The 23,480-nt window shown below is 56.7% G+C and overlaps 4 protein-coding genes across 5 annotated transcripts; 3 read left to right on the top strand and 1 right to left on the bottom strand.

Moving 5' to 3' along the window:
• Window positions 1-718: 718 nt before the first annotated feature.
• DSN1 (DSN1 component of MIS12 kinetochore complex) lies at window positions 719-2,898 on the top strand. Its single transcript, XM_057403557.1, has 8 exons — window positions 719-862; window positions 1,001-1,073; window positions 1,593-1,680; window positions 2,009-2,068; window positions 2,215-2,286; window positions 2,392-2,530; window positions 2,636-2,723; window positions 2,807-2,898. The coding sequence occupies exons 1-8, from the start codon at window positions 752-754 to the stop codon at window positions 2,893-2,895; spliced, it is 720 nt and encodes a 239-aa protein (XP_057259540.1). The 5' UTR covers window positions 719-751; the 3' UTR covers window positions 2,896-2,898.
• Window positions 2,899-3,080: 182 nt separating this feature from the next.
• Window positions 3,081-5,375, top strand: MVB12A (multivesicular body subunit 12A). Of its 2 annotated transcripts, XM_057403524.1 has the most exons (9): window positions 3,081-3,162; window positions 3,244-3,339; window positions 3,424-3,520; window positions 3,607-3,733; window positions 3,810-3,926; window positions 4,061-4,146; window positions 4,898-4,962; window positions 5,041-5,091; window positions 5,216-5,375. In XM_057403524.1, the coding sequence occupies exons 1-9, from the start codon at window positions 3,085-3,087 to the stop codon at window positions 5,276-5,278; spliced, it is 780 nt and encodes a 259-aa protein (XP_057259507.1). In that variant the 5' UTR covers window positions 3,081-3,084; the 3' UTR covers window positions 5,279-5,375. The 2 variants fall into 2 exon arrangements, with proteins under 2 accessions (XP_057259507.1, XP_057259514.1); XM_057403531.1 differs by lacking the exon at window positions 5,041-5,091 and having other exon boundaries at window positions 3,082-3,162.
• A 249-nt stretch (window positions 5,376-5,624) lies between these two features.
• On the bottom strand, window positions 5,625-20,506 carry ATP13A1 (ATPase 13A1). The gene is made up of 26 exons (XM_057403511.1): window positions 20,174-20,506; window positions 19,234-19,323; window positions 18,790-18,980; window positions 18,407-18,479; window positions 17,955-18,110; window positions 17,744-17,813; window positions 17,007-17,113; window positions 16,297-16,426; window positions 15,391-15,446; window positions 14,687-14,813; window positions 14,310-14,447; window positions 13,749-13,869; window positions 13,003-13,160; window positions 12,046-12,221; window positions 11,316-11,426; window positions 10,752-10,877; window positions 10,422-10,530; window positions 9,800-9,999; window positions 9,304-9,400; window positions 8,770-8,951; window positions 8,381-8,495; window positions 7,976-8,172; window positions 7,159-7,301; window positions 6,644-6,755; window positions 6,312-6,455; window positions 5,625-6,003 (listed from the first exon to the last, which is right to left on the bottom strand). The coding sequence occupies exons 1-26, from the start codon at window positions 20,504-20,506 to the stop codon at window positions 5,893-5,895; spliced, it is 3,573 nt and encodes a 1,190-aa protein (XP_057259494.1). The 3' UTR covers window positions 5,625-5,892.
• A 56-nt stretch (window positions 20,507-20,562) lies between these two features.
• Window positions 20,563-22,917, top strand: LOC130596190 (coiled-coil-helix-coiled-coil-helix domain-containing protein 5-like). Its single transcript, XM_057403544.1, has 4 exons — window positions 20,563-20,620; window positions 21,553-21,693; window positions 21,785-21,936; window positions 22,881-22,917. Coding segments are annotated over exons 1-3 (294 nt in total). The 5' UTR covers window positions 20,563-20,618; the 3' UTR covers window position 21,936; window positions 22,881-22,917.
• Window positions 22,918-23,480: the final 563 nt, after the last annotated feature.

Genomic DNA, 23,480 nt, shown 5'->3' with positions numbered 1-23,480 from the left:
TCCCCGCAGCTGTTAACAAAGAGCCCGCCCCTTTCCCTTGGGATTTTATCAAAGATAATAAACTTCCAAAGCCTTTTTTTCCAGGATGTCACAGGTATGTCCCAGCCCTCCCTCCAGCAACCCATACAGGGAGGTTTGCAACCAGATGATCTTAGGGTCCCTTCCAACCCTACCTGTTCTGTGCGAGTCGAATCAATTAAGTTGAAATCAGATCATAAAGATCATATAATCGGATGGTATCAGTTGAAATCAGATCATAAAGATCATATAATTGGATGATATAAGTTGAAATCAGATCATAAAGGTTCATCAGATCATATAATCAGATCATATCAGTTGAAATCAGATCACAAAGGTTCATCAGATCATATCAGTTGAAATCAGATCATAAAGGTTCATCAGATCATGTAATCAGATCGCATCAGTTGAAATCAGTTGAATCAGATGAGTTGAATTCTGATTTCATGGCAGTAGGAATAACTACTCATAGCTAATACACTAATAGCGTGGCTGCGTTATTCCTACCTCCTACCTGCTGATGTCCATGTTGGAAGTGGTTTTGGAGATACTGGAGGATAAAAGGAGATGCTGCCTTAAATGAGTGCTTGGCAGTCTCTGCCCTTTTCTTGCCGTGGTGTGACTTTTCCTCATGGGGAACTCTGTTTCTCCCTCCTTTTCCTCCTCCGTATCCTGCAAACTGCACTGCTGTACAACCGCTTTTAGTGTCTTTTGAGAACACTGGAGCCATTTAATGGTTCTGGAACAGTTTTGTTCTGCTTTTCCCCCAGAATTAAGCAAAGCAATCAGCCTGGATCTGCCAGAGGAAGACCGGCTTTCCGAGCTGCTCTTCTCCAGTTTCCAGGCAAGGCCTTTCCCCTGGCACCAAACGTTCTGATCTGGGAGGAGGGATTCTTTCCTCCTTCAGTAACAGATTCCCCCCCACGAGCTTTGTCCTGCACCTCAGGAAAGGCCACTAAAACCTTTTCCATCTTCTCCTTAGTTTGCAGCCCAGAAGCTTGAGCGAAGCTTGAAGCACAAGGATGGCTTCAACCCAGAGGCTTTCAGATCCAATGGTAAGGGGTGACAGGCACGTCAGGAAGGGGAATCCTGAACTTCAAAATAGCAGCCCTTCCCTGGTATCCTCTTGGAATGACACCAGGCATCTTCTGGAGGGGAGGAGCAGCTTGCTCCAAAGCCCCATCCAGCCTGGCCTTGAACACTGCCAGGGGTGGTTCATCCAAACCTTCTCCATTCAACCCATCCCAGTGTCCCACCACCCTCATAGGGAAGAGCTTTTGCCTAAGAGCTCATCATCCATCTCCCCTCTGGCAGGTTAAAGCCATTCCCCTTGTCCTGTCCCTACAAGCCCTTAATTAAGATGCTGTGTGTGACCTTAGTTTCTGGGAGGAAAGACAAACAGACACAGTAATCGGTGGCCACAGTGATGAGTTACTCCTCTAGAACCAGGATAATTAATCACTAGAACACGTTCCCACAGGGAATCACACCAGGAAGCAGTCCTGAATTCCCAGTTCTCCAAGCAGCACATGTGAGCATCGTGTTAACCTGCCTTATTGTGTCTCCATCCCCAGCTCAGGCAGCTGGGGAAGACCTGAAGTGTTTGCTGCAGCAGCTGAAACAAGACGGAACGTTGCGGAGATGTGTCCAGGAACCAGAAGGGTAAGGACCTGCCGTGCTCATCCCTGTGGGATGGAAAGGTGGGAAGGGGCTCTTGGAGAGCAGGATCAGAGCCTGAGGGGTGACTGAAGTGGAAAGACCAGACATGAGGAAGGAATTCCATCTGCTCACCTGAATTTGCTGTGTGACCCCATTGCCTGCAGCTACTGGGGCTCCTGGGGCATCCTTGCCTGTGGCTACTGGGGTTCCTGGGGCTGATGCTGCTGGGCAACCAGCACTGAATACTAGGGGGTCATTACTGAGGATCCTAAATCCCTTGGGATTCCTGTGCACCACCCTAAATCCCACTGGCTTCTCTCTCCCATCTCAGGGTGTCACAGGACTTGGCTGTGGAGGAATCAGTGGTCGAAATGAAGGAGCACATGGCCAGGTAGGCCCAGGATGGGCACAGCCTGAGGCTCGCCACCCCTTCCTCGAGCCTATTTTGGGGCAGATTTTGTTCTATTTTGCCATTTTTGCCTCAAGGAACCTGTGCTGTGGCCCTGCTTCACCCCCTGCTCTCTCCTTGCTCTGCAGGTTAACTGCCGAGTCCCATGCCTGGGATGAGCTCCTGCTTCGCCACCAGGAGAGCGCCGAGGAAGCCGCCAGGTGGGAATCAGCACCCACCATCGTTCTTCTGCCTGGGGTTTAAACTGATAATGAACCCGTCGTGGTGCTGTGAGCCCTGATGGATAAATGACTCCTGTTCTGCAGGCGGCTGGAGGAGCACCGGGATAACAGCGTGCCGGTGGATTACCTCCACACCTCTCAGGCCGAGGTCCTCCGCAGCAAACCCAACTACCAGCAGATCCTGGCCGAGCAGAGGGAGGCGCTGACCTCCATGGAGCTGGTGGTGAGTTGGGCTCGGGGAAAGGGAGGGTGTTAGGGGCAAAATCCCTCCCTATCCCAGCCGGGATGTGGTGATTTTGGGTTTTACCCTTCATCCTTGGCTCTGCAGTTCGATGGGCTGCAGCAAACGGGGCGGCTCTTGCAGACCTTCACCGAGGAGAGCGAGCAGTACCTGCAGCGCTTGTCCAAGCAGCTCGGTAAGGGGGATGTGGAAGCCTCCCGGTGGGGGGGGGGGAGGGGGCCTTAACGGGCTTTAACGGGGGTTTTCCTCCCGTTGCAGCCGCAAGGACCTTCGGGCACCTGGAGCAGTCCCCCGTGCGCAAGCTGATCGCGGGCCCGCCGCGGAGGCAGCGCCCGCCGGTGGACTGAGCGGTGCCGCCGTTAATAAAGGCTTCCGCGTTTGAAGGCGGGCTGCAGGGGAGGGTTCTCGCCTCTTATTGGTCATCGCGTGTGTCAATCTGAGCGCTTCAGCCAATCGCCGCTGCCTGTCGCAGCGCTCGTCCAATGGCTGCTCAGTAACGGGAGGGGGGGCGGAGCTCCGCCATTTCCGCGGCTGCGATGGCGGCGGACGAGGCGCCGCTCACCGGCGTGGGCTGGGCGGCTGCACCCGAGGCGGCCCCCGCCGGTTGGACCGTGGTAGGCACCGGGAGGGAAGGAACGGGGGCGATGTCGGCCCCGCCGCCCGGTTCCTGACGCTGTCGCTCCGTGTGCCCGCAGATCGGCGTTACCGTGGAGGGCACGGCGGCCAACCTGGGCAAAGGCTTCGGGCTCAAGAGCGGCGGGTACCTGTGCGTGAGCGGCGGCAGAGCCCAGGTGCGGGGTGAGGGGGAACCGGGACCGGCGGGGGGGGGAGCTGTGGCCGGTGCGGTGCTGAGCTCCCGGCCCGCTCCCATGCAGGCACCTCCCGGGCCCGTGGTGACCGATGTGCTGGTGCTGAGCGAGCGGAGCCCGCAGCCCCTTGGCTACACCCGTGCCCCCGAGTTCCCGGAGCCCCGTAAGTGCTGCCCCAAAGTGGGAGGAGACCGGGCCGAGGAGGGAGTGGTGCCCCCCGGTCCTCCCGCCTGCTCTCCCACCCCACAGGACCCGGCGGCTCCCGGAAGAAGCGGCTGTACGTGAAGCTGGAGCCGGTGGCCGCCGTCGACACGGCCGTGGTTGACATCAAGCTGAGCTCCAAGAGCAAAACCCTCCCCTGTTACACCAGAGCAGGGTACGGGCCCTCCCCCAGCCCTTCCCCAGCCCTTTGTCCCAAGCCCCAGCTTGGCTCCGGGATGGTTTCGTTTCAGGGAAATGGGGAATTTTGCCATCTGGTGTAAGAAAGGGCCCGTTCTGAAGCCTGTCCCCAAGCCACGGAGCATCAGCACAGGCCTGAAGCAGCTCTCGCTCCAGTCCCCTGACTACGGGTACACACACTCCTTTATACACTCCCCACCCAAGTCTTCCCTGGCCACGTCCAGGAATAACTCCTGTGACTCCCAGTTCCTGCCCCCTGCATCCAGGGCTGGTGCTGGCTGCTCACCTCTTCCCATTGCTCCAGGGCACCCGCTGCTCCCTGCACCATCAAACGGGCTGCTTCTCAGCACGAGGCTCTCTATGACACCTCCAACATCTACGGGCTCTCAGGTAACAAAAGCGCTTCTTTCGTGGATGACACCAGCTTGGGTGGGAGTATTGAGGCTCTCCAGGGGGATCTGGATCCGTGGGATGAGGTTCAACAAGGCAATGGACCCCATGCTGCACTTGGGCCACAAACACCCCAGGGAACACTCCAGGCTTGGAGAAGAGTGGTTGGAAACTGCTCATGGAAAAGGAGCTGGGGGTGCTGATTGATGGAGCTGAGCACGAGCAGGTTGTGCCCAGGCAGCCAGGAAGCCACCAGCATCCTGGCCTGGCTCAGCACCACTGTGGGTTGTGCCATGAGGAAACAGCCTCAAGCTGCACCAGGGGAGGTTTAGATGGAGATGAGGAACAATTCCTTCCCCTTAGGGTGCTCAGGGCAGAGCTGGAGTCACACCATTGTAACCTAAGGCCCTCAGAGCCATGGGTTAGCGGTGCCCTGGGCAGTGCTGGGGAATGGCTGGACTGGATGAGCTTAAAGGTCTTTCCCAGCCTGGTTGATCCCATGGTTCCCCTCAGGGCTGCCCCATCCAGCCTGTGTTTGGGCTTGGGACTGCCCTGACCTTGCCCCTTGTTGCTGACTCCAGCAGGTCCACATGGGCCTGCCTGTCCAGGCCCCTCTGGCTTCATCCCTCCAGGGACTCACTGCACCACACATTCTCCATATCACCAACAGCTGTTTTATGCCCCAAGGAGGTAATTGTGTCCCCTGAGCACCTTCTCCACCGTTCCTAAAGCCTCTCCCTTCTCTCCCCAGCCATGGATGGAGTCCCTTTCACACTACACCCCAAATTTGACACCAGGCTCAGCTCTGGCAGCAACGTGAGTCCTCCTTTAAGCTGCTGTTCTTAGTCCCCGCTCCTCCCTCAAGTAGAAACATGGCTTTGGGGTGTTTTTTAGGCTCTCCTCACTGACCTGACTGTTAAATCACTTGCTGATATTGAGGCAGAGGTGAGTAGCTGCACTGCTCACGTTTTGCTTGTGAAACATCACAAAATGCATGTGAAAACAGTGAATTTCTGCACTCCCAGCCCTTGCTCCTGACCAATTTGGGGTATTTTTGGTGTGTTTTCAGTACAATTATGCCTTTGTGGTCGAAAAGACGGCGGCTGCCAGGCTCCCCCCCAGCGTGTGTTAGCCCCAGAGGCCACCTCGGGGATGTAAAGTGCAGCCAAACCCCCCTGTGGGGCTCAGCTCCTCTTCCTCACTCTGATTAAAGCTCAGGCTAAGCTCAAGCGATGCAGTCGCTCTCTACTGCCAAAGAATAAACTCTTTTCTCCCCTGCCAAGACCTGGTTGTGATGGTTCTGAACCTCAGGGCTGGTGTGGCTCGTGTAGTGCTTGTTCTTCTATGCGCTGTCACCCTCCACTCTGAGCATCACCTCCTCCGAGGGTGGTGATGGGGGAGAATTCCTGCCCCTCATCAACGTTGTCTCTCAACCACCCTAACTGTTTCTGCCTCACAAAGCAAAGTCCCAAACGCCCTTCAAAATACATCAATTCTCATTTTAGTTACCAAACGCTGTAAACGGTTCCTCAAACGTCAGGGCAGTAAAAACCTCCCGAGAGGGCCTGGAACCAGGGAAGAAGCCACCTCCTGGGGCACAGAGGTGCTTTCCACAGCCTTTGGCAGGAAGTTTCCCCCACGCCAGTCTCTGACCGGGCTCAGAGTTACGGTCCAAAAGGATGCGGGGTGATGGAAGACAGCCCCTGGGTGCTGCCCTTGCTGGGCACGAGGCCCTGGGTGTCCAGCTCAGGAAGGCACTTTGAGCTTTGCACTCCCCAGCAGAAACTGAAGGATTCGGTCCACTACCAAAGCAAGGAAGAAGTCGGCCAGCAGCACCTCCGTGATCACCACCTTGAACTGGGAGAGCAGACACAACCTGTCAGTCCTGCTCCCTTCCTTCCCCTCTGCTCCCGATGCGCTATGGCGGCACTAGAGCTTGAGCTCCTTCCCTCATGGGTTGAATGGAGAAGCTGGGGCTGCCCCATCCCTGGCAGTGCTCAAGGCCAGGTTGGATGGGGCTTGGAGCAAGCTGCTCTAGTGGAAGGTGTCCCTGCCCATGGCAGGGGTTGGAACTGGGTGATCTTAAGGTCCTTTCCAACCCACACCATTCCATGCTCCTATGAAACCCCCTCCGGCATTCCCAGCAGGGAATGCTGCCTGCTCACCTCCGTGGGGATTTCGACCAAGCCAAACTGCTCATTGAATTCCGGTGAAGAACCCGTGAGGAGACCAACAATGGCGAGTCCAGAAAGGAGGATGCTCCACAGTAAAGGCTTGTTCTCCCGGAGGCTTTCCATGAAGGGATGGCCCTGGAACACAGCAAGGAGAACCTGTGAGCAGAGGCGATGCTGGACAGGGGCAAAAAGAGAGTTTTTCCCCCTGCAGTGCACTGACAGAAGGGAGTTTGCCATTCGAGGACATCTGGGTTGGATTATTGCACCTTCATGCCAAGGTCACTTCTCTGGTGCTGCCAAGACACAACTTAAACATGGCTTGCCTTGTAGTTGATAGCAAAGGTGGCCATCTGCATCGCCATGGACATGATGTAGACAGTGCTGTTCACCAGGCTGGGCTCAAACTCCTTGTAGAGATCCACAAACTCCTCCTGTCTGAAAGAGAAGGAAGCTGGGGGTCAGGGACCAGGCCACAGGGGTGGAATCCCCACCTTGGACCTGCTGCTCACGCTGTGTGTGCAGACCAGTGTATGAGGGGGCCTCCTTGACCAACCAACACCCCCAAGTCCTTCTCCTCAGGGCTGCTCTCAAGAATCCCACCATTCCTTATCACAAAAAGTGGGAAAAAAAATCCCAGTTTCGTGTGGGTTTCGGAAGAAGCTTCCCAGTATCCCACCTCATCGGTGTGATTCCCCTCTCCACATGTAGCAGACACTGGAATTGCCACGTAGCATGGACCAGATTCCCACTTGCTCCAGCACATCCTTGCCCTGCCAAAGGCCTCTCCCCACCTTCCTGCCTGGCAGGAAGCAGAGGGAACATCCCTCAAGGCACGCACCTGGCGTCGCTGCGGGCCTGGGCGCCGCGGTACAGGTACACGAGGCTGAGGAAGTGCACCAGGAACTGCAGCAGCACTGTCAGAACCGTGTAGAGGTTGAAGATGTTTGGCAATGGGCGCTCCTTGGACAGGGTCTTCAAGGGCTGGGAGAGGAAAGCAAAAGGGGCTGGGTGGTTTCCACCGTTCCCAGGTGGTTTTCCAGCAGAATCCAACCCACGTTTGCCTTCCTCAGCAAACACCAGCAAGAGGCACCCCCAGGGCTCAGCTGGTGCAAGGAACAAGCTCATCTGGGCCACTGAACCGTGTTACTCATCACCCTCTTCCTCCTGACCAAAGCCTGATCCCTCCATCAAGCACTGGCCTCTGGAATCCAGGGGGACAAAACCCTTTAAACAGCTTTGGGTAACGCTGAGAGCACAGGATCCCTCCAGAGGCACCTGGACAGGCTGAGAGCTGGGGCCATGCAAACCTCATGGAGTTCAGCAAGGCCAAAGGCAAGGTCCTGCCCTTGGGCTGGGGTGATCCCTATGAGAGGCGAAGCTGTGCCTGCCCCATCCTTGGCAGTGTTCAAGGCCAGGTTGGACACAGGGGCTGCTCTAGTGGAAAGAGTCCCTGCCCACGGCAGGGGGTTGGAACTGGATGAGCTTTCAGGTCCCTTCAAGCTGGGATTCTATAGCCCCATAGAATCTGCTCCCAGACCAGGCAGACCCCAGCCTGTGCTGCACCCCTGCGCTGTGCCTACGTGGGTACAAGACCTTCCCCTCGTCCTTGATGAGACTGACACCAACCAGCCACTGCCCCACCACCCTGCCCTTACCTTCGACCTGGAGATGAAGAGGAAGCAGCCGGCCAGCAGCAGACCCTGCAGAGTGGCCTGGAAGTCACTGAACTTCACCCCTTCCAAGTAGAGGACGCTCTGGCTGTAAGCAAGGATCAGGGCGTTCAGGGCAAGGATCTTGAACATTTGGAGCGTTGTCACGAGCGTGCAACGACCTTGCTTGATCACGTGGCAGACTGAGGAGCAAGAGGAAGAAGCAGTGTTTGCAAACACAGCAGGGCCTGGGGCTCTTGCCCTCAGTCCTCTCCCTTTCTGAAGCCCTCGCTGTGTGAGGAACCCCTGCAGGTGCCATGGGACCAGGGGGGTTTCTCCCCACCCCACCGCCTCCTGGCTTTTGCTTCTTACATTGGAGACCCAAAGGCTCAGGTCCCACCGGGCACTTACTGCATTGAATGGAAGAGAGCTTGGAGGTGAAGGGGGCTGCGATGCTGGCGTCGCCCAGCTTCACGACGGGCACACGTTCCTCTTCCAGATCCTTCAGGACCTGACTGATCCGCTCCTGCAGCCCGGGAAGAGAAAGGGATAAAGGCACATGGCTCATTCCCACAACCTGGCTCCAGGGTGATCCTGCGCTGGCCCTCTCCCACAGCCCTGCTCTAAGGGGAGGCCTTGAAGCCTTCCTGCTTGTGGCATTGACCAAAGAGCAACGGGGATTCTGGGTGCAAGCACAGGAAAGCTGCTCTTTTCCCGGTACATCCTCCCACTTCCACGATTAGCACTAAATCAGAGCAGGAACAAAGAGCACGGATCCCTTCATCATTGTCGTTACCAACCCTCTGCATGGCCAGCTGCTCCTCTCTTTGGGACATGACTCTGTGCTTGGCCCCACGGGAGGTGGGTTTCACCACCCCACTGCCCACGGACGGCAGAGCAGCCTTCCCATCACAGGCTCCATCCCGAGCTCTCTTCCTCCGCTCGGGCAGCTTCTCGGGAGCGTTTCCCAGCAGGGCCACTCCTGTAGGAGCACAAAGACAGGAGCTGCAGGGGAAGAGCTCTGCAATCCCTGTGCCAGGAAAGCATTCGCACACAGCAGGAATCCCAGCTGGCTTTAGGTGGGCAGGCTCCAGGGACACCAGAGGTTACACTTGAAGGGAAGCTTAGGGGTGGGGGAAGAATCTTCCAGGGCAAGGTGTGTGAATTCCTGCTGGTGCACACGGTGGGTACCCCACCAGCACACACATCCTGCCTGACACCCATTTCTGTTGTGGGTCAGGCTGATTCCAGCCCTCAGAACACCAAGGAAAGGAAGCAGAGACGGGTTGTGTTGCTTGCCAAGGGGCGCACACGAATCCTGCTCTCACACTCACCCACATCCGCGTGCTTCAGAGCTCCCACGTCGTTGGTGCCATCCCCACACATCAGAGTGACATAGCCCAGGCTCTTCAGAGCAGTGATCACAAACTCCTGCACACAGGAAGGCACAGTGAGGGCTGGCACCTGCACGTGCTCCTGTGCTGCTCTCTGGCCTATGAGTCTTGGCCAAGTGCTTGTGTTCTGCAGCAATGGGATACCCTCAGCCGGGCTCTAAAGGCTTCCTGTGCAGGTTGTGATTCAGGAATGCAGAGCTACAGCTGGCCAATGGGTTCAGAGCTCTTTAGGATAAGAACAGCTGAGCTCTGGCTCTTGCTGGCTTGAGCATCAGCAGAGGTGATGGAGCTTGGAGACAGCTGCTCCAGTGGAAGGTGTCCCTGCCCATGGCAAGGGGCTGGAGCTGGAGGAGCTTTAAGGTCCCTCCAACCCAACCCATTCCATGCTGCTATGATCTACATGGCTCTCTGCTAAGAACCCTCCTAAACCTCTCACCTTCTGCTTTGGCACCACTCTGGCAAACACCTGGATGTGAGGGATGAGCTTGAGCAGCTGCTGCCTGTTCACAGACTGCAGATGAGAGAGACCTTCCCCAGTCACACACAGGTCGTACCGCTGGGTCAGCTCTTGCAAAGACATTGGGAAGATGGGGAGCAAGACTGCCCCATCGATGGATTGCCACTGCCAGCTGGAGCCTGGAAAGAGAAGGGCAAGCTTGGCATGAGCATGCTTGAGGTACCCAGCTGGGAGAAATGCTCCCGACACTGCCCCTGGTGTGTGCAGCCCCATCAAGGGACATGGGCTTCCCTTTCCCTTCCAGCTTCCCTGGGCGGCCTCTGAGCCTGCAGAGCAAGGAGGGCTTTAAGCTGCTCTTCCTTTGGTTATTTTGTGCTCCAGTGGCTTGGTTTGGGAGCTGGCAGAGGGATGTATGCAGCCTGCTCAGCACTCCAAGCCAGAGAAGAGCAGGGCGAAGGACAGAGGGTTATTTAGGCTTCTGGAAAGTGAGGGACTCCCACTGCAGCATCAAGCAGCCGTGCTAACAGCTCCAGTGCCCTGGGCACTGCTTTGCCTCTCGTCCTCCCCACGAAAGCAGAGTTTGCTGCATGGGCTCCGTTACCTTTGCTCCCAGGAGGCTGCAGGATGAGGGTGTGCTCCTTCTGCAGGAAGTGCAGCTCCCGGGCCACGTGGCAGGCAGTCAGGGGGTTGTCTCCTGTTATCATCACTACCTGAGGGGAAAGCATGAGAGCCACCAGTCAGCTCTGGGCAGGCAAAGGGCACTTCAAGACACATCTCCCTTCCATTGGAAATGCTTCTGGATACCAGTGACATTCCCTATGAGAGGCAGCCCTGGGCAGCAGCCTGCAGAAAGGCCAGGAACAAGGCTTCCATGGTGAAATTCCCCCATCCCCGTGGCTATGGGTAAGGCTGGAATGCTGCCGACACTTACGTGGTGGGATGCATTCTGGATCTCCCTGATGACAGACTTGGAGTCAGCTTTGAGAGGACAGGAAACCACGATGAATCCCACAAACCTCAGATCACATTCCAGAGCTTCACGCTTCATCTCTCGTACCTGCCAAAGCAAAGCAGGGAGCTGAGCGTTTCCTGCTGCGTTCCTGCTTTCCAGTGCGTGCTTCCCTGCAATCAAAGCAGCGCTAGAAACACGAGTGCTCTGGGATCATGGAATCACAGCATGGTTTGGGTTGGAAGGGACCTCTGAGCATCTTCATGGACCCCTCTGGATTTGCTCCAACAGCTCCACATCCCTCTTGTGCAGTTGCGACTGCACTGCTTTGTCTCACCAAAGCCCAGCAGAGAGGGAGAATCCCTCCCTCCCTCAATAACACAAAGGAATTCCAAGCTGGGAGCACGACCTTCCCAGAAGGGCCCACACTGTAAACCCAACGCTGCAGCCGTGGGCAAGCACATCTCAAAAGAGACCCCCTTCCCCATCCCTGCTCACACCAACTCTGTTCCCTTTAGCAAGAGCTCCACTTCAAGGCCAAAATACCTGCTGGTGAGTGAGGTGCCCCAGTTCCTTGTAGCCAAGGGCCAGCACTCTTGCCCCCTCATGTGAGATTTCCGTGTGGACAGCATGGTAGTTGCTTGGGCACTGAGACAGCTTGAGGGGGAGGAACCATCACATTAATGCAGTTGCAAACACAATTCAGCAGCATGTTTCAGCATTTCACATTCAGTCTGCAGCCAGGGGCAAAGAGGCACCTTCAGGAGGGTCCTCCCCCAGCAAGGGCAGAAAAGGAGACCCCCCTGATCTGTTCTCAGGGCCAGGAATGCATGAAGTGAGCTATTAGATCTCACTGGGATTAGGCTGAAACTCCCCAGTGGAGGCTGTTTCCAGGCACTGAGCATGAAATCCCTGGCATTCACGTTCCAGACTAAAGGGACAAGCACATAGAACCATGGAATGGGTTGGGTTGGAAAGGAGCTGAAGATCATCCAGTTCCAACCCCCTGCCATGGGCAGGGACACCTCACACTAGACCACAGCACCCAAGGCTCTGTCTTGAACGCTGCCAGGGATGGAGCATCCACCACTTCTCTGGGCACCCTGTGCCAGTGTCCCAGCACCCTCCCAGGGCAGAACTTCCTTATCTCCAAGCTGAACTTCCCTGTTTCAGTCTGAACCCATCACCCCTTGTCCTATGGCTGCAGTCCCTGATGAAGGTCCCTCTCTGGCATCCTCAGGTACTGGAAGCTGCTAGAGCAGCTCCTTGCTCTCACCATTGTGTGCAGCGTCTCAGGGGCCCCTTTCACAGCTGCAATGTAACAGAGCTCAGTGGAGCCGATCTTCTCGTAGGACGCCAGCACAGACATTCTCTTCAGGGCACTGGCAAAATGAAAGCGCTGGTGAATTTTCAGTCCCTGAGTTTTAATACTCCTGGAGAAAACTTTCTCATCTGGAAACAAAGAGATCAGGAAATCCTGAAAGGTTTCTCGCTATGGAAAGCAACGTCCCTCCCTTTGGCTCTCCCTTCACTCACCCCCATCATACAAACGCCCTCTCTTTAGCTACAAGCCCCCCCCGAGCTGGAAATGCTTGTGCTGACAAGGAAGGGACATACAGGCTCAGAAGACCTGTGTGCATTGCTATGAACAGAGCGGGCTGGAGGTGCCATTTCTAACACCCATCACTTTAAACCTCTTGTCCTATCCCTGCAGTCCCTGTTACCATCATCACAGGTCAACATCCAGAAGCAAAGCCCCCAACGGCACGGGTTGCAGTTGGAAGTGTGCACAACGCTGCTGGAAGGTTTCTACCTCTGTGTGGGACAGACATGAAAGCAGAGCACAAAGCCTCTGGAGAAAGCCCCAGGCCATGCTGGAGCCCACACTGTTGTGTTCTCACTCCTGCAAGCCCTGCTACTCGTGCCCCTATTTGATGGCATCCTCATCCTGCATTCTCTGCAGGCCTGAAAGCAGGCTTCTGCCATTCAGTGTCCCTCAGATGTGCAGCACAAGGATTTCCACCTCCCTAAGCCACACTTCCTGGGATCACAGCAGATGGAATTCACTCCTTGCAGAAAGCTGGCATGAGACATTGGAAACCTCCAGACTAGCTAATGTCATGCTCAGAACTGACAAAACCAGCGTTACCATCAACATCTCCCTCCCACAACCCAGAGCCTGTGGAAAACCAGGGCTCAGGCAGCTGTGCAAGGAGCTGGAAGCAGGTTTTACCTTTGGTCAGGGTCCAGTCCACAGCCATCAGCATGGCCTTCTCCAATGGATCACCCACCAGTGTCCCATCATCCAGCTGCACCAGCGAGTGACACGTGGCGATGGCTCGGTGGGTTTCTACAGGGATGTCAGATACGGGGGTCACTTCTTTCCCATCCCTGCAGCACAAAGGCATCAGGTTAACAGAGCCATTCAAAACCCCTGGAATCTTCCCCAGCCCCAAATTCCTGCTCTAACAGAGTGGAGCTTCTCACAGGGACATCAAAGCCGCAGGAAACCTGGCACTGACTCAACTGCAACAGTGCCCAAGCCCAGCATTTCTGCCACTCCTCCAAAGCCAGCTCCATTCAAGCAGAACACTTGAAGCAGAGGCACAAACTAACACGCTGAAGTAGCTGTAGAATCAAAGGACTCGGATGCCTCACTGCTGCAGCATCCAGCCTTCAAGAGCACTTCATCGTGGCAGTGGAATGAGAAGGCAGGATGCTGCCGTAAGGAGAAGCAGTGAACATCTCATGGGCTAAAAACCCCATGAGAGAATTCCCTCCCCACCATTAAACACACAAGGTCTGAGCCCACAGCCCTTGCCAGAGACCAACCCCCTCCTCCTGCCAGTTCAACCCAATTCCTCCCCTCTCCGAATCCCTGATCATCTTCTCTTCCTCACCGGGATGGGATTACGCTTCGAGGAGCTCCCAAAGCCCAGAGGACAGCAAACCACACAACAACCCCTTCCCAGGGCCTACCTGAGCCCAGCCACCCCCCTCACTACGAGGTGGTCACTGGTCAGGGTGCCAGTCTTGTCAAAGCAGCAAACTTGGACTTTGCCTGCGAAGGGGATGCGGAAGGGCTCCGTGCAGTACACGTCTAGGAGAGAGGAGAGGGAATGCTGTGAGACAGCAGCTACAGCGAAGCCAGGCCAGGATGCTCGGTGCCTTTAATGAAGCCATCAAAGCCAGAGCATCAACACGGTGCTCTGACAGGCTTAATGAACCTCAAACTCCCCACTCTGTGGCCTTTGAAACCAGACCAGACACCAGGTCCTAGCAGTGCTGTGTTCCACCAGTCCCTATTCCATAGAGAGGAACCTGCTCAGTTACGGAGCAAGCAGCTCTCTCCTACACCTGACTTAGACCCCACTTCACAACGTGAGGGGTTTAAACCTCCTCACATCCACCAGCTCCAACCCCCCCCCACTGGCACTGAGCGGAAACTGAGGCCTCTCCAGTAGCTTCACAGCAAGACTCCCCCAGTTCCAGACACGAGACAGCCCTAGTTTTGCTCCTGTGCTTCGGCTTGGTACTTACAGAGCTTGGCCAAGGCAATGAGGGAGGTGTTGACAGCCAGAGAGAGCTCAATGGGAAGCTCAGGAGGAACCACTGAGGTCAGTATTAAGGTACACTCCAGGAAGAGCTTGTAGCGGTTCCTGCTGGGATCCTTGGTGCCTGTGGAATGAGATGGGAGAGCTGCATTCCTGCTCCTCCTCAGCCTGTGTGCCCCACAGAACTAAGGTGAGTAGCACAAAGAAGCTCACCTACCTAGGAAGGGCTGTGGGAGGGCAAGAAAAGCATCCAGAATGCAGTGTGGGCCCCTACACTGCCCAACCCAGCTATTGTATTGTATCCCACAAGCTTTGGTACAAGTCCTGGGGAAGAGACCTGGAAGAGGCAAGAAGAAAGCTCACCTTCAATCCAGACGTATGCTGCAGCAGCAATGGCAAAGACCAGCAGGAACAGGATGAAAATGAAGGTCTCTAAGTTATTGGCTGTCACTCTCTTCACCCCAAAGAGGATTGTACGGAGCAATTTCCCCTGAGAAGAACAGCCTTCAGTGCAAGAAGCCACCTCTGCAGCATGCAGTACTTGGTTAAAAAGATGCATGAAACCCCAGTTTGGAATCACACTCTGGTGATTTGGTGCCAGAGCCTGAAAGCGATTCCCATTCCTGTGACCCTCTCAACAAGCAGCAGCCAGGTCACCCCTCATCAATCTGTTCCAAAGCCCCAAACTCCTTGCTAAGCCATTTTAAGTTGATTTCTTTGAAGCAGCCTTTGATTTTCAATTGAAAAGGCTTCCCATCTCTACAAACACACTCAAATGGGCCTTGGCCAACACTCTCCTCACAGGAACAGGAGCTGTAGCATACACATAGTGCAACCAGGAGCCCTGAATCCCAACTTCTGCATCAAACACCAGACTACTTATTTAACACACAGAGAAGAGACCAGCCTTATACCTTCCTCTTCCACACAAACAAGTCATTTCAATGCCCAGAGTTCTGTTTTCCCCACTGCTCTACTTCCTCAGGGCTTCCTTACAGAGAAGCACTGAATGACAGCACCAGCATCACGGGCAAAGACAGAGGTGAGGAGGCACGTCCACATCTTACCTGAGACGTGTTGAAGCCGGTCCTCAGGGCATATGCCACGCACCCGTTATCCACAGCTGCAACAGGAATGAAGAGAGTCAGCTCAGAGGGAAGCTTGGACAGGCTTACTGCAGGCAGAACGCACGTGAAGCTGCCCCCTCCTCTCACAACAGACACAGCTGAATAGATCACAGCAGTCTAAGAATCCAAGTGAATCCTGAGTGCCAAGGTCGAGGCAACCGACTCAATGAGACCCTCCAATGTGGAATGATTTGGGTTGGAAAGGACCTTAAGACCATCCAGTTCCAACCCCCTGCTATGGGCAGGGACCCCTTCCACTAGAGCAGCTTGCTCCAAGCCCCTGCGTCCAACCTGGCCTTGAGCACTGCTGGGGATGGGGCAGCCACAGCTTCTCTGGGCACCCTGTGCCAGCGCCTCAGCACCCTCCCAGGGAAGAGCTTCTGCCTTATCTCCAACCTGAACTTGCCCTGTTTCAGTGTGAACCCGTTCCCCCATGTCCCATCACTGCAGTCCCTGATGAAGAGCCCCTCTCCAGCATCCTTGTAGCCCCTTTCAGACACTGGAAGCTGCTCTGAGGTCTTCAGGCAGCTTCTCTTCTCCAGCCCCAACGTTCTCAGCCTGGCTCCATATGGGAACTGCTCCAGGCCCTGCTCATCCCTGTGGCCTTGCTCCAACAGCTCCATGTCCTTCTTACGCTGAGGACACCAGAACTGGATGCAGCATCCAAGTGGGCTCTCAAGAGAGCAGAGCAGAGGGGCAGGATCACCTCCAAGACCTTCTGCTCATCTCCTATGGATGCAGCCCAGGACACGATGGTTTCTGGCCTTGTTGTACCCAGTAGTTGTATCAAGCCATTTAACATAAACCTGGGAGACCCTGGCAGAAGGAATGTGTGCAGGTACCTACGTTTCAGTCCCGTGCTGGCTTTCTGGGGTGGGATGTGCTGCACCACTTTGGTTCCCCCAAATATGATGTGCAATCGAGCATCTGTCTGCATGTCCAAGATGTGCTCGGGGCTGAGATCCTCCACGGGCTCCTGCAGGACAAAGTTCAGGCTCAGAACCACTGCATTACACTTACAGATACTCTTTCTGTTCTTATCCCATGTAAGGTAAGCTTTGCTTCAACCAAAGGTGGCCTGAAGTGAATCTAGACCTCAACCATTCTGCTCCTGATGCTGGGTTTAGAGCCTGGCATCTGTGGAAACGCGGGTTTTGGGGGACTACTTGCCCCCTGGTGCCCTGAATTCAGCAAGGGAGGCTCTGCAAGCATGACTTCATCTTAAAGTCACCCACTGGCACAGGAAGAAGGAAGAGGTAGGGGTTTGCAGTGCTTCACGCTTGTTCCTCCTCCCACCTCTACCCAGCCCAAGGAATCCAGACTAGGGAATGTGTGGGAAGGTGATGCCATGCTCCAGGAGTTCAGCCCCAAAGGCTGGAGTCAGTGCCAGACAAAACAGACACTTCTGTTTCTCATTTACCAGACACCATCCATCACTGCCGGGGAGCAGATACCAACCACAGCAGGTTGCTCGGGGCACAGCCAAGCTTTGCAGTGGCTGGAATGTTTTCCCCTTTCCCAAGCGAGGAGCATGGGGGGGGGGACATCTCACAGACCTTCATCTGTGGCACGGATTCTCCTGTCAGCATAGCTTCATCTACAATGCACCTTCCCCGCAGCAGCAGCACATCACAGGGCACCAGGTTCTCGTGAGGAGATCGCCCTGGAATGAACACATCAGAAGTGAGAAGAAGCTCCAAGGCACAAGATGTGCCTTGGGCTGTCTGGCTCTGCTTCAGTTTAGCTCCCAACCTCCCACATCATGCACCCACGCCGCAGTGCTGGCAGCCAAAAGGGTTGGAACAGGATGAGGCCTCTAGCAAGACCACGGAAGTTGGAAGCACATCACCCACTTCTCCCTGTCATCCAGGCTTCAAAGCCTGGGTTTACATCCCAGGGTAATGCAGCCTTCAAAGGGAGAGCAGGTTAAGAGAGAGCTTCCCATTCCTCTTCCCACTCTAGGAAGAGCTTGTGTTCCAGGAGGACGAGGGCCATGAAGATGCTCTGAGGGCTGGAGCAGCTCTGCTCTGGACACAGGCTGGGTTCAGCCTGGAGAAGAGAAGGCTCCAGGAGACCTTAGAGCAGATTCCAGTGCCTAAAGGGCTTGGAGCAACCTGCTCTAGTGGAAAGTGTCCCTGCCCATGGCAGGGGGTTGGACGTGGAGGAGCTTTAAGGTCCTTTCCGACCTGGACCAGTCTGGAATTCTGGGAATCTGAGGCTGCACACTGCATCCCGCTGGAAAGAACCAGATCTGAGAGCAGCTTTTGGTTGCAACCATCATGCACATCCTTACCAATGGAGACAATATCCCCTGGGATGATCTCGTCACTGCAAATGGGGCGCCACTTACGGTTCCTGTAAACCTGCAGGGACAAGAAAGCACCTTGAGGAGCTCTGCACCCTTCAGAAAGGGATGAGAGGAAAAAAGGTGGGGAGGGGGGTAAAGGAACAACAAATGAGCTAAAAGCAAGAATTCCGTGCCCATCCTGTGTGCTTTCCATCACCTGGATCATGTACGGCTTGTTGCCCATCTTCCGGATCTCAGACATGTTCCTCATCTGCTGCTGGACCAGAGAAGCTTCAAATGCAACCAACATGGAGAGGGTGAACACGCTGTAATACCAGTACTCATCCAGGCACCACAAGCCCACACAGAACACCTGCAGAAGAACAGAACGCTCAAGTTGGTCTCATCCCACTCCGAAACCAAAAGCCTCCCAGTTCCAGGAATTCTTTCTGGAGCTAACTTGAACCACGTTTCATTGCAGGGGGCCACAAAACCCGAGGACCACGGGAAGTCATTAGGGGGAGGCACTTTCTGAAGGCCAATCAAAGTTACAGTGCAAGCATAGCATCTTCTCCTGGGTTTAGGAAGCTGCCAGCTGATTTATGGCTCTCAAGGCAGGAACTGAAAGGACTTCTCCCGTTTCCTAGCAGGGACAAGCTGGTTTGTTACCTGGAAAACGAAGAAGGGAGCTGTAGCCCTTTCTTTAAAGAGTTCCAGGAACTCCGGCACCACCATCTCAGCCCTGGGAAAGAACGGAATCCGTCTGAACCTCAGCATTCCACACCCTCAGCACAAGCCCAGCCCAGAAGCCACCTGCAGGCTCCATCACAGTCAGCAGCTCCCTCTTTTCAATGACGTTGGTGCGGGGAGATGCAGTTAATCTCCATCTCAAGCCCACCCTTGAGGAAACCCTTTGGGCTGATGTCCTTAAAGGAACTGGGAGTGCTGGGAGGAAGTGAAACTTAAAGCCCCAGGAACAGCACCGTGGTTCAAGGCTGTTGGTCCTGACTGGGATACCCTGACAAGGAGAGCTCTGTGCTTGGAAAACTTACTTGTTTGTCCCATATTTCTTCTCAGCTGCTCGGATATCTTTGTCTTCCTGATAGCCTCGGGCATTCTGGTAGTAACAAAGGGGATGTTCCACAGGGAAAGCGACAGGGAGGAACTGCTTCTTGCCATCCAGCTCATAGGAGTATTTGATTTTTTGGAATTCAAAGGAAAGAGCCTCCTGCCCATCCTCCCCCTGCAGAGATGGGGGAGAAAACCCAAGTGAACAAACACCAAAGGCTTCGCTCCACACAGAACCTGATGAAGGAAAGACATCCCAATCCCTGAAGTGTCTCCCGATTGTATGACTCTGCTGTATGGCCAGGGAACACTGTGGATCCCTTCATCCCCCCCCTCAGCTGATTTCTGACCAAGAGCTTCAGTTAGAAGCCCCTAAAGCTGCAGCTGACAGCACCACGCAGCAGCTCCTGCGCTCAGCACGTCCTCACCTGGTCTCTGTGCAGTGGCACCAGTTCCACCGAGCCGTTGTTTGGGGTTGGCACAACTTTGGCCAGCGTGGCTTTCTTCGGGCAAGGTTCCTGCAACACAAGCAAGAGACGCTTCAGAAAGCACATCCCAGAGCCCGGAATTCAATGGGCTGGGAGGAATCCTCCCTTCGAGACGCCAGGGGCATCCCAGAATGGTTTGGGTGGGAAGGGACCTTAAAGCTCATCTAGTTCCAGCCCCCTGCCATGGGCAGGGACACCTTCCACTGGAGCAGCTGGCTCCAACCTGGCCTTGAACAGGGATGGTTCATCCAAACCCTCTCCATTCAACCCATCCCAGTGTCCCACCACCCCACAGGGAAGAGCTTGTGCCTAAGATCCCATCTCCATCCCCCCTCTGGCAAGTTAAAGCCATTCCCCTTATCCTGCCCCTCCATCCCTCATCCCAAGCCCCTCTCCAGGTTTCCTGCAGCCCCTTCAGGCACTGGAGCTGCTCTCAGGTCTCCCCTTCAGGACCCTTCTCTTCTCCAGGCTGCCCCAGCCCAGCTCTCTCAGCCTGGCTCCAGAGCAGGGATGCTCCATCCCTCCCAGCACCTCCACGGCCTCACTCCAACAGCTCCACATCCCTCTGGCACCATCGCCCTGCTGCTGGAATCAACGACATCCCAACGCTCCCAGCCCTGGATAAACCCAACACGCTTCACTCGGGGCACCTGCCAGCAGGACCCAGCCCCAACAGCGCCTGCAAACAGCACCCAGCCCTGCTCCAAGGGCGCAGCAGAGGCACCGGGCCGTGCCCTGAGCTCCCCGCACGGCGCTGGGGCACCGCTGCTCACCCGCACATCTCCTTCCCCCCGGCCCGAGCCCCGTTAACGGCAGGAACGCTTCCCCGCTCCCCTGCAGAGCCTCCCCACGGGGAGCAGGAGCGCGCAGGAGGCCTCACCCGGACGCAGGTGAGGGCGCAGTGAGCGTGCACCGACCACAGCCCCGACAGCGCCGTCAGCAGATGGAGCACGCCGATGGCGGCGAGCGCCAGCAACGCGGCCTCCGGGGCAGCGGGGCCGGGGCCTCCGGGCCTCGGGCCTCCCTCATCCTCCTCCGCCGCCGCCGCCGCCTCGCCGCCCCAAGCGGCCCACACGCGCGGCCCCCACAGCCAGAGCCAGGCCGGGTAGAGGCCGGCCACGAAGGGCAGCACGGTGCCGTGCAGCAGCCGCGGCCGCCGCCGGTACAGCGTTACCGACGAGACCAGCTCGTCCCCGGGGCCGGCCGCCGCCATCTTCCGACCGACACGGAGAGAGCGACCCGGTGCTTGTGCTTGTACTTGTACTTCCGCTTCCGCTTCCGCCGCGCATGCGCGCTGCGGCGCGGCCGGCTGGAGCGGCGGAGGGATGTGAGTGGTGGGGAGGTGTGGGGTGGGATCGGGATCGGGATGGGGATGGGGATAGGGATTGGGATGGGGATCGGGATGGGGACCGGGATAGGGATTGGGATTGGGATGGGGATGGGGATTGGGATGGGGATGGGGACCGGGATAGGGACCGGGATGGGGATTGGGATCGGGACGGGGATGGGGATAGGGATGGGGATCGGGATAGGGATGGGGACAGGGATAGGGATGGGGATGGGGACCGGGATGGGGATTGGGATGGGGATGGGGATCGGGATGGGGATGGGGATAGGGACCGGAATGGGGATGGGGATAGGGATCGGGATAGGGATTGGGATGGGGATCGGGACAGGGATTGGGATGGGGATCGGGGCGGGGATCTGGATTGGGACAGGGATCGGGATAGGGATTGGGACAGGGATCGGGATAGGGATTGGGACCGGGATAGGAATTGGGATAGGGACCGGGATAGAGATTGGGATCGGAATAGGGATTGGGATAGGGACCGGGATCGGGATCGGGACCGGGACAGGGACAGGGATAGGGATCGGGATCGCGATAGGGACCGGGATCGGGATCGGATCTAGAACCGGAACTAGAGTCGGAATCTAGTCCGGGGCTGGGTCCGGGACCGGGGCCGGGGCCAGGATCGGGTCTGGGTGCGGGACCGGGGCCGAGGCTCTGTTTGGGCCGGGGCCGGGATCGGGTCTGGGTCTGGGTCTGGGTCTGGGTGCGGGACCGGGGCCGAGGCTCTGTTTGGGCCGGGTCTGGGGCCGGGACCGGGGCCTTCTTTGGGCCGGGTCTGGGCCTGGAGCCGGGGCTCGGGCTGTGCTCGGGGCCCTGTTTGGGCCTGGCCTGGGGCCTGGAGCCTGGAGGCGGGTCCGGAGCGGGGCCTGTCCCGCTGTCCCCGCCGTCACGGCTCCGCGTCCCCGCAGGGAGGCGGCCCTGGAGATCACGGCTCGCTACTGCCGCTCGGAGCTGGAGCAGTACGGGCGGTGCGTGGCCGCCAGCCCGGCCTCCTGGCAGCGCGACTGTCACCGGCTCCGCCTGAGCATGTCCCGCTGCGCCGCCGGGCAGTGAGTGCGGGCACGGGGCCGGGTTTGGGCCGGGGGGGAGCCCCGCTTGCTCCGGGCTCCGCGGAGCTCAGGACCCCCCCGCCGCCCGCAGCCCCATCGTGCAGCGCATCCGGCAGGACTGCGCCGAGCCCTTCGCTGCCTTCGAGCAGTGCCTGCGGGAGAACCAGGCGGCAGTGGTGAAGTGCAGCGAGCACGTCAACGCCTTCCTGCTGTGTGCAGACAAGGTGAAGGTCTCCACGTGAGGTGGGTGCTGGGGTGCAGAGCGGGGTCCGCAGCTCTCAGTCCTTGGTGCTTGGGGGCTGCTGGGTGAAACAGGGGCAGTAGAACCCATAGAGCACGTCAACGCCTTCCTCTCTGTGTCATCTCCATGTGAGGTGGGTGCTGAGCTGCAGAGCAGGGTCTGGGGCTCTCAGTCCTTGGGGGCTGCTGGGTTAAAGAGGGGCAGTAGAACCCATAGAGCACGTCAGTGCCTTCCTGCTCTGTGCTGTCTCCATGTGAGGTGGGTGCTGAGCTGCAGAGCAGGGTCTGGGGCTCTCAGTCCTTGGGGGCTGCTGGGTGAAACAGGGGCAGTAGAACCCATAGAGCACGTCAACGCCTTCCTCTCTGTGTCATCTCCATGTGAGGTGGGTGCTGAGCTGCAGAGCAGGGTCTGGGGCTCTCAGTCCTTGGGGGCTGCTGGGTGAAACAGGGGCAGTAGAACCCATAGAGCACGTCAATGCCTTGCTGCTGTGTGCTGTCTCCACGTGAGGTGGGTGCTGAGCTGCAGAGCAGGGGTCTGGAGCGCTCAGTCCTTGGTGCTTGGGGGCTGCTGGGTTAAACAGGGGCAGTAGAACCCATAGAGGCCTGGAATGGGTTGGGTTGGAAGGGACCTTAAAGCTACTCCAGCTCCAACCCCCTGCCATGGGCAGGGGCACCTTCCATTAGAGCAGCTTGCTCCAACCTGGCCTTGAACGCCGCGAGGGATGGAGCATCCAAACCCACACTGTTCAACCCATCCCAGTGTCCCACCACCCTTATGGGGAAGAACTTGACATCTAACCTACCATGGAAAAGCATTAAAGCAAATAACATGTTACTGAGCACCCAGAAATCACCTCCCGTGGTCATGGGCTGTGATCTGCTGCGGTGCTGCATCCACACGGAGCCGACCTGATGCTTTTATTTGTGCTCTTTGTGTTTTTCCACAGGGGAGCCCTGGAAGCAGAATTCATCTTGAGGAGTGAATGAGAAGTCTTTGTGTGCTCTGGACTCTGGTGCTGCTGCTGGGTTGGGTTGGTTGAGCCCCTCTGAAGAGCAAGGTGCAGCTCTGCAAGGTGGGATTCTCAGTTGGGGGCACGCTGGGCTTGGCTCCAGCAGCCAGCTGGACCCTGACTGGGATTGTCACGATACAAGGGTGCTGCTAACGATGGGGTTTGCTTGCTGAGTTGCCTCTAAAAGCTTGATAAGTAAATGAATGACAGAACTGGGGTGAAGCGACACCAAAGGATCAGCTGCGACCTGCAGATGGCCTTGAATAGGAACCCAAAGCAGAAATCAGCCCTTCTCTCTTTCTCTGCAGCCTGTCTTCTCCAACACTTTGCTCATTCAGCACAGTGTTTTCCTGCATCCCAATAAAAGAACAAAACCCTCCTTTCTGACATCCAAAGCCAGGTCTGGCTTTATCCCACTGATGACGGAAGCTGGATACCGGGCTGTTTGCTTGGCTTATAAAGGTTGGCTTGAGCCACTTGGAAACACCCTGTGCAGCTCCCCGGCTGGGGGGATGCTGTGAGGGGCTGGAGCCCGGC

Source organism: Pezoporus wallicus, unplaced genomic scaffold, assembly GCF_028554395.1.
Source record: "Pezoporus wallicus isolate ANWC-B61680 ecotype Strahan unplaced genomic scaffold, APGP_CSIRO_Pwel_v1 contig_7961, whole genome shotgun sequence".
Taxonomy (NCBI): domain Eukaryota; kingdom Metazoa; phylum Chordata; class Aves; order Psittaciformes; family Psittacidae; genus Pezoporus; species Pezoporus wallicus.
The sequence above is the reverse complement of the archived record's forward strand: the minus strand, read 5'-3'. Positions and strand labels throughout refer to the sequence as shown.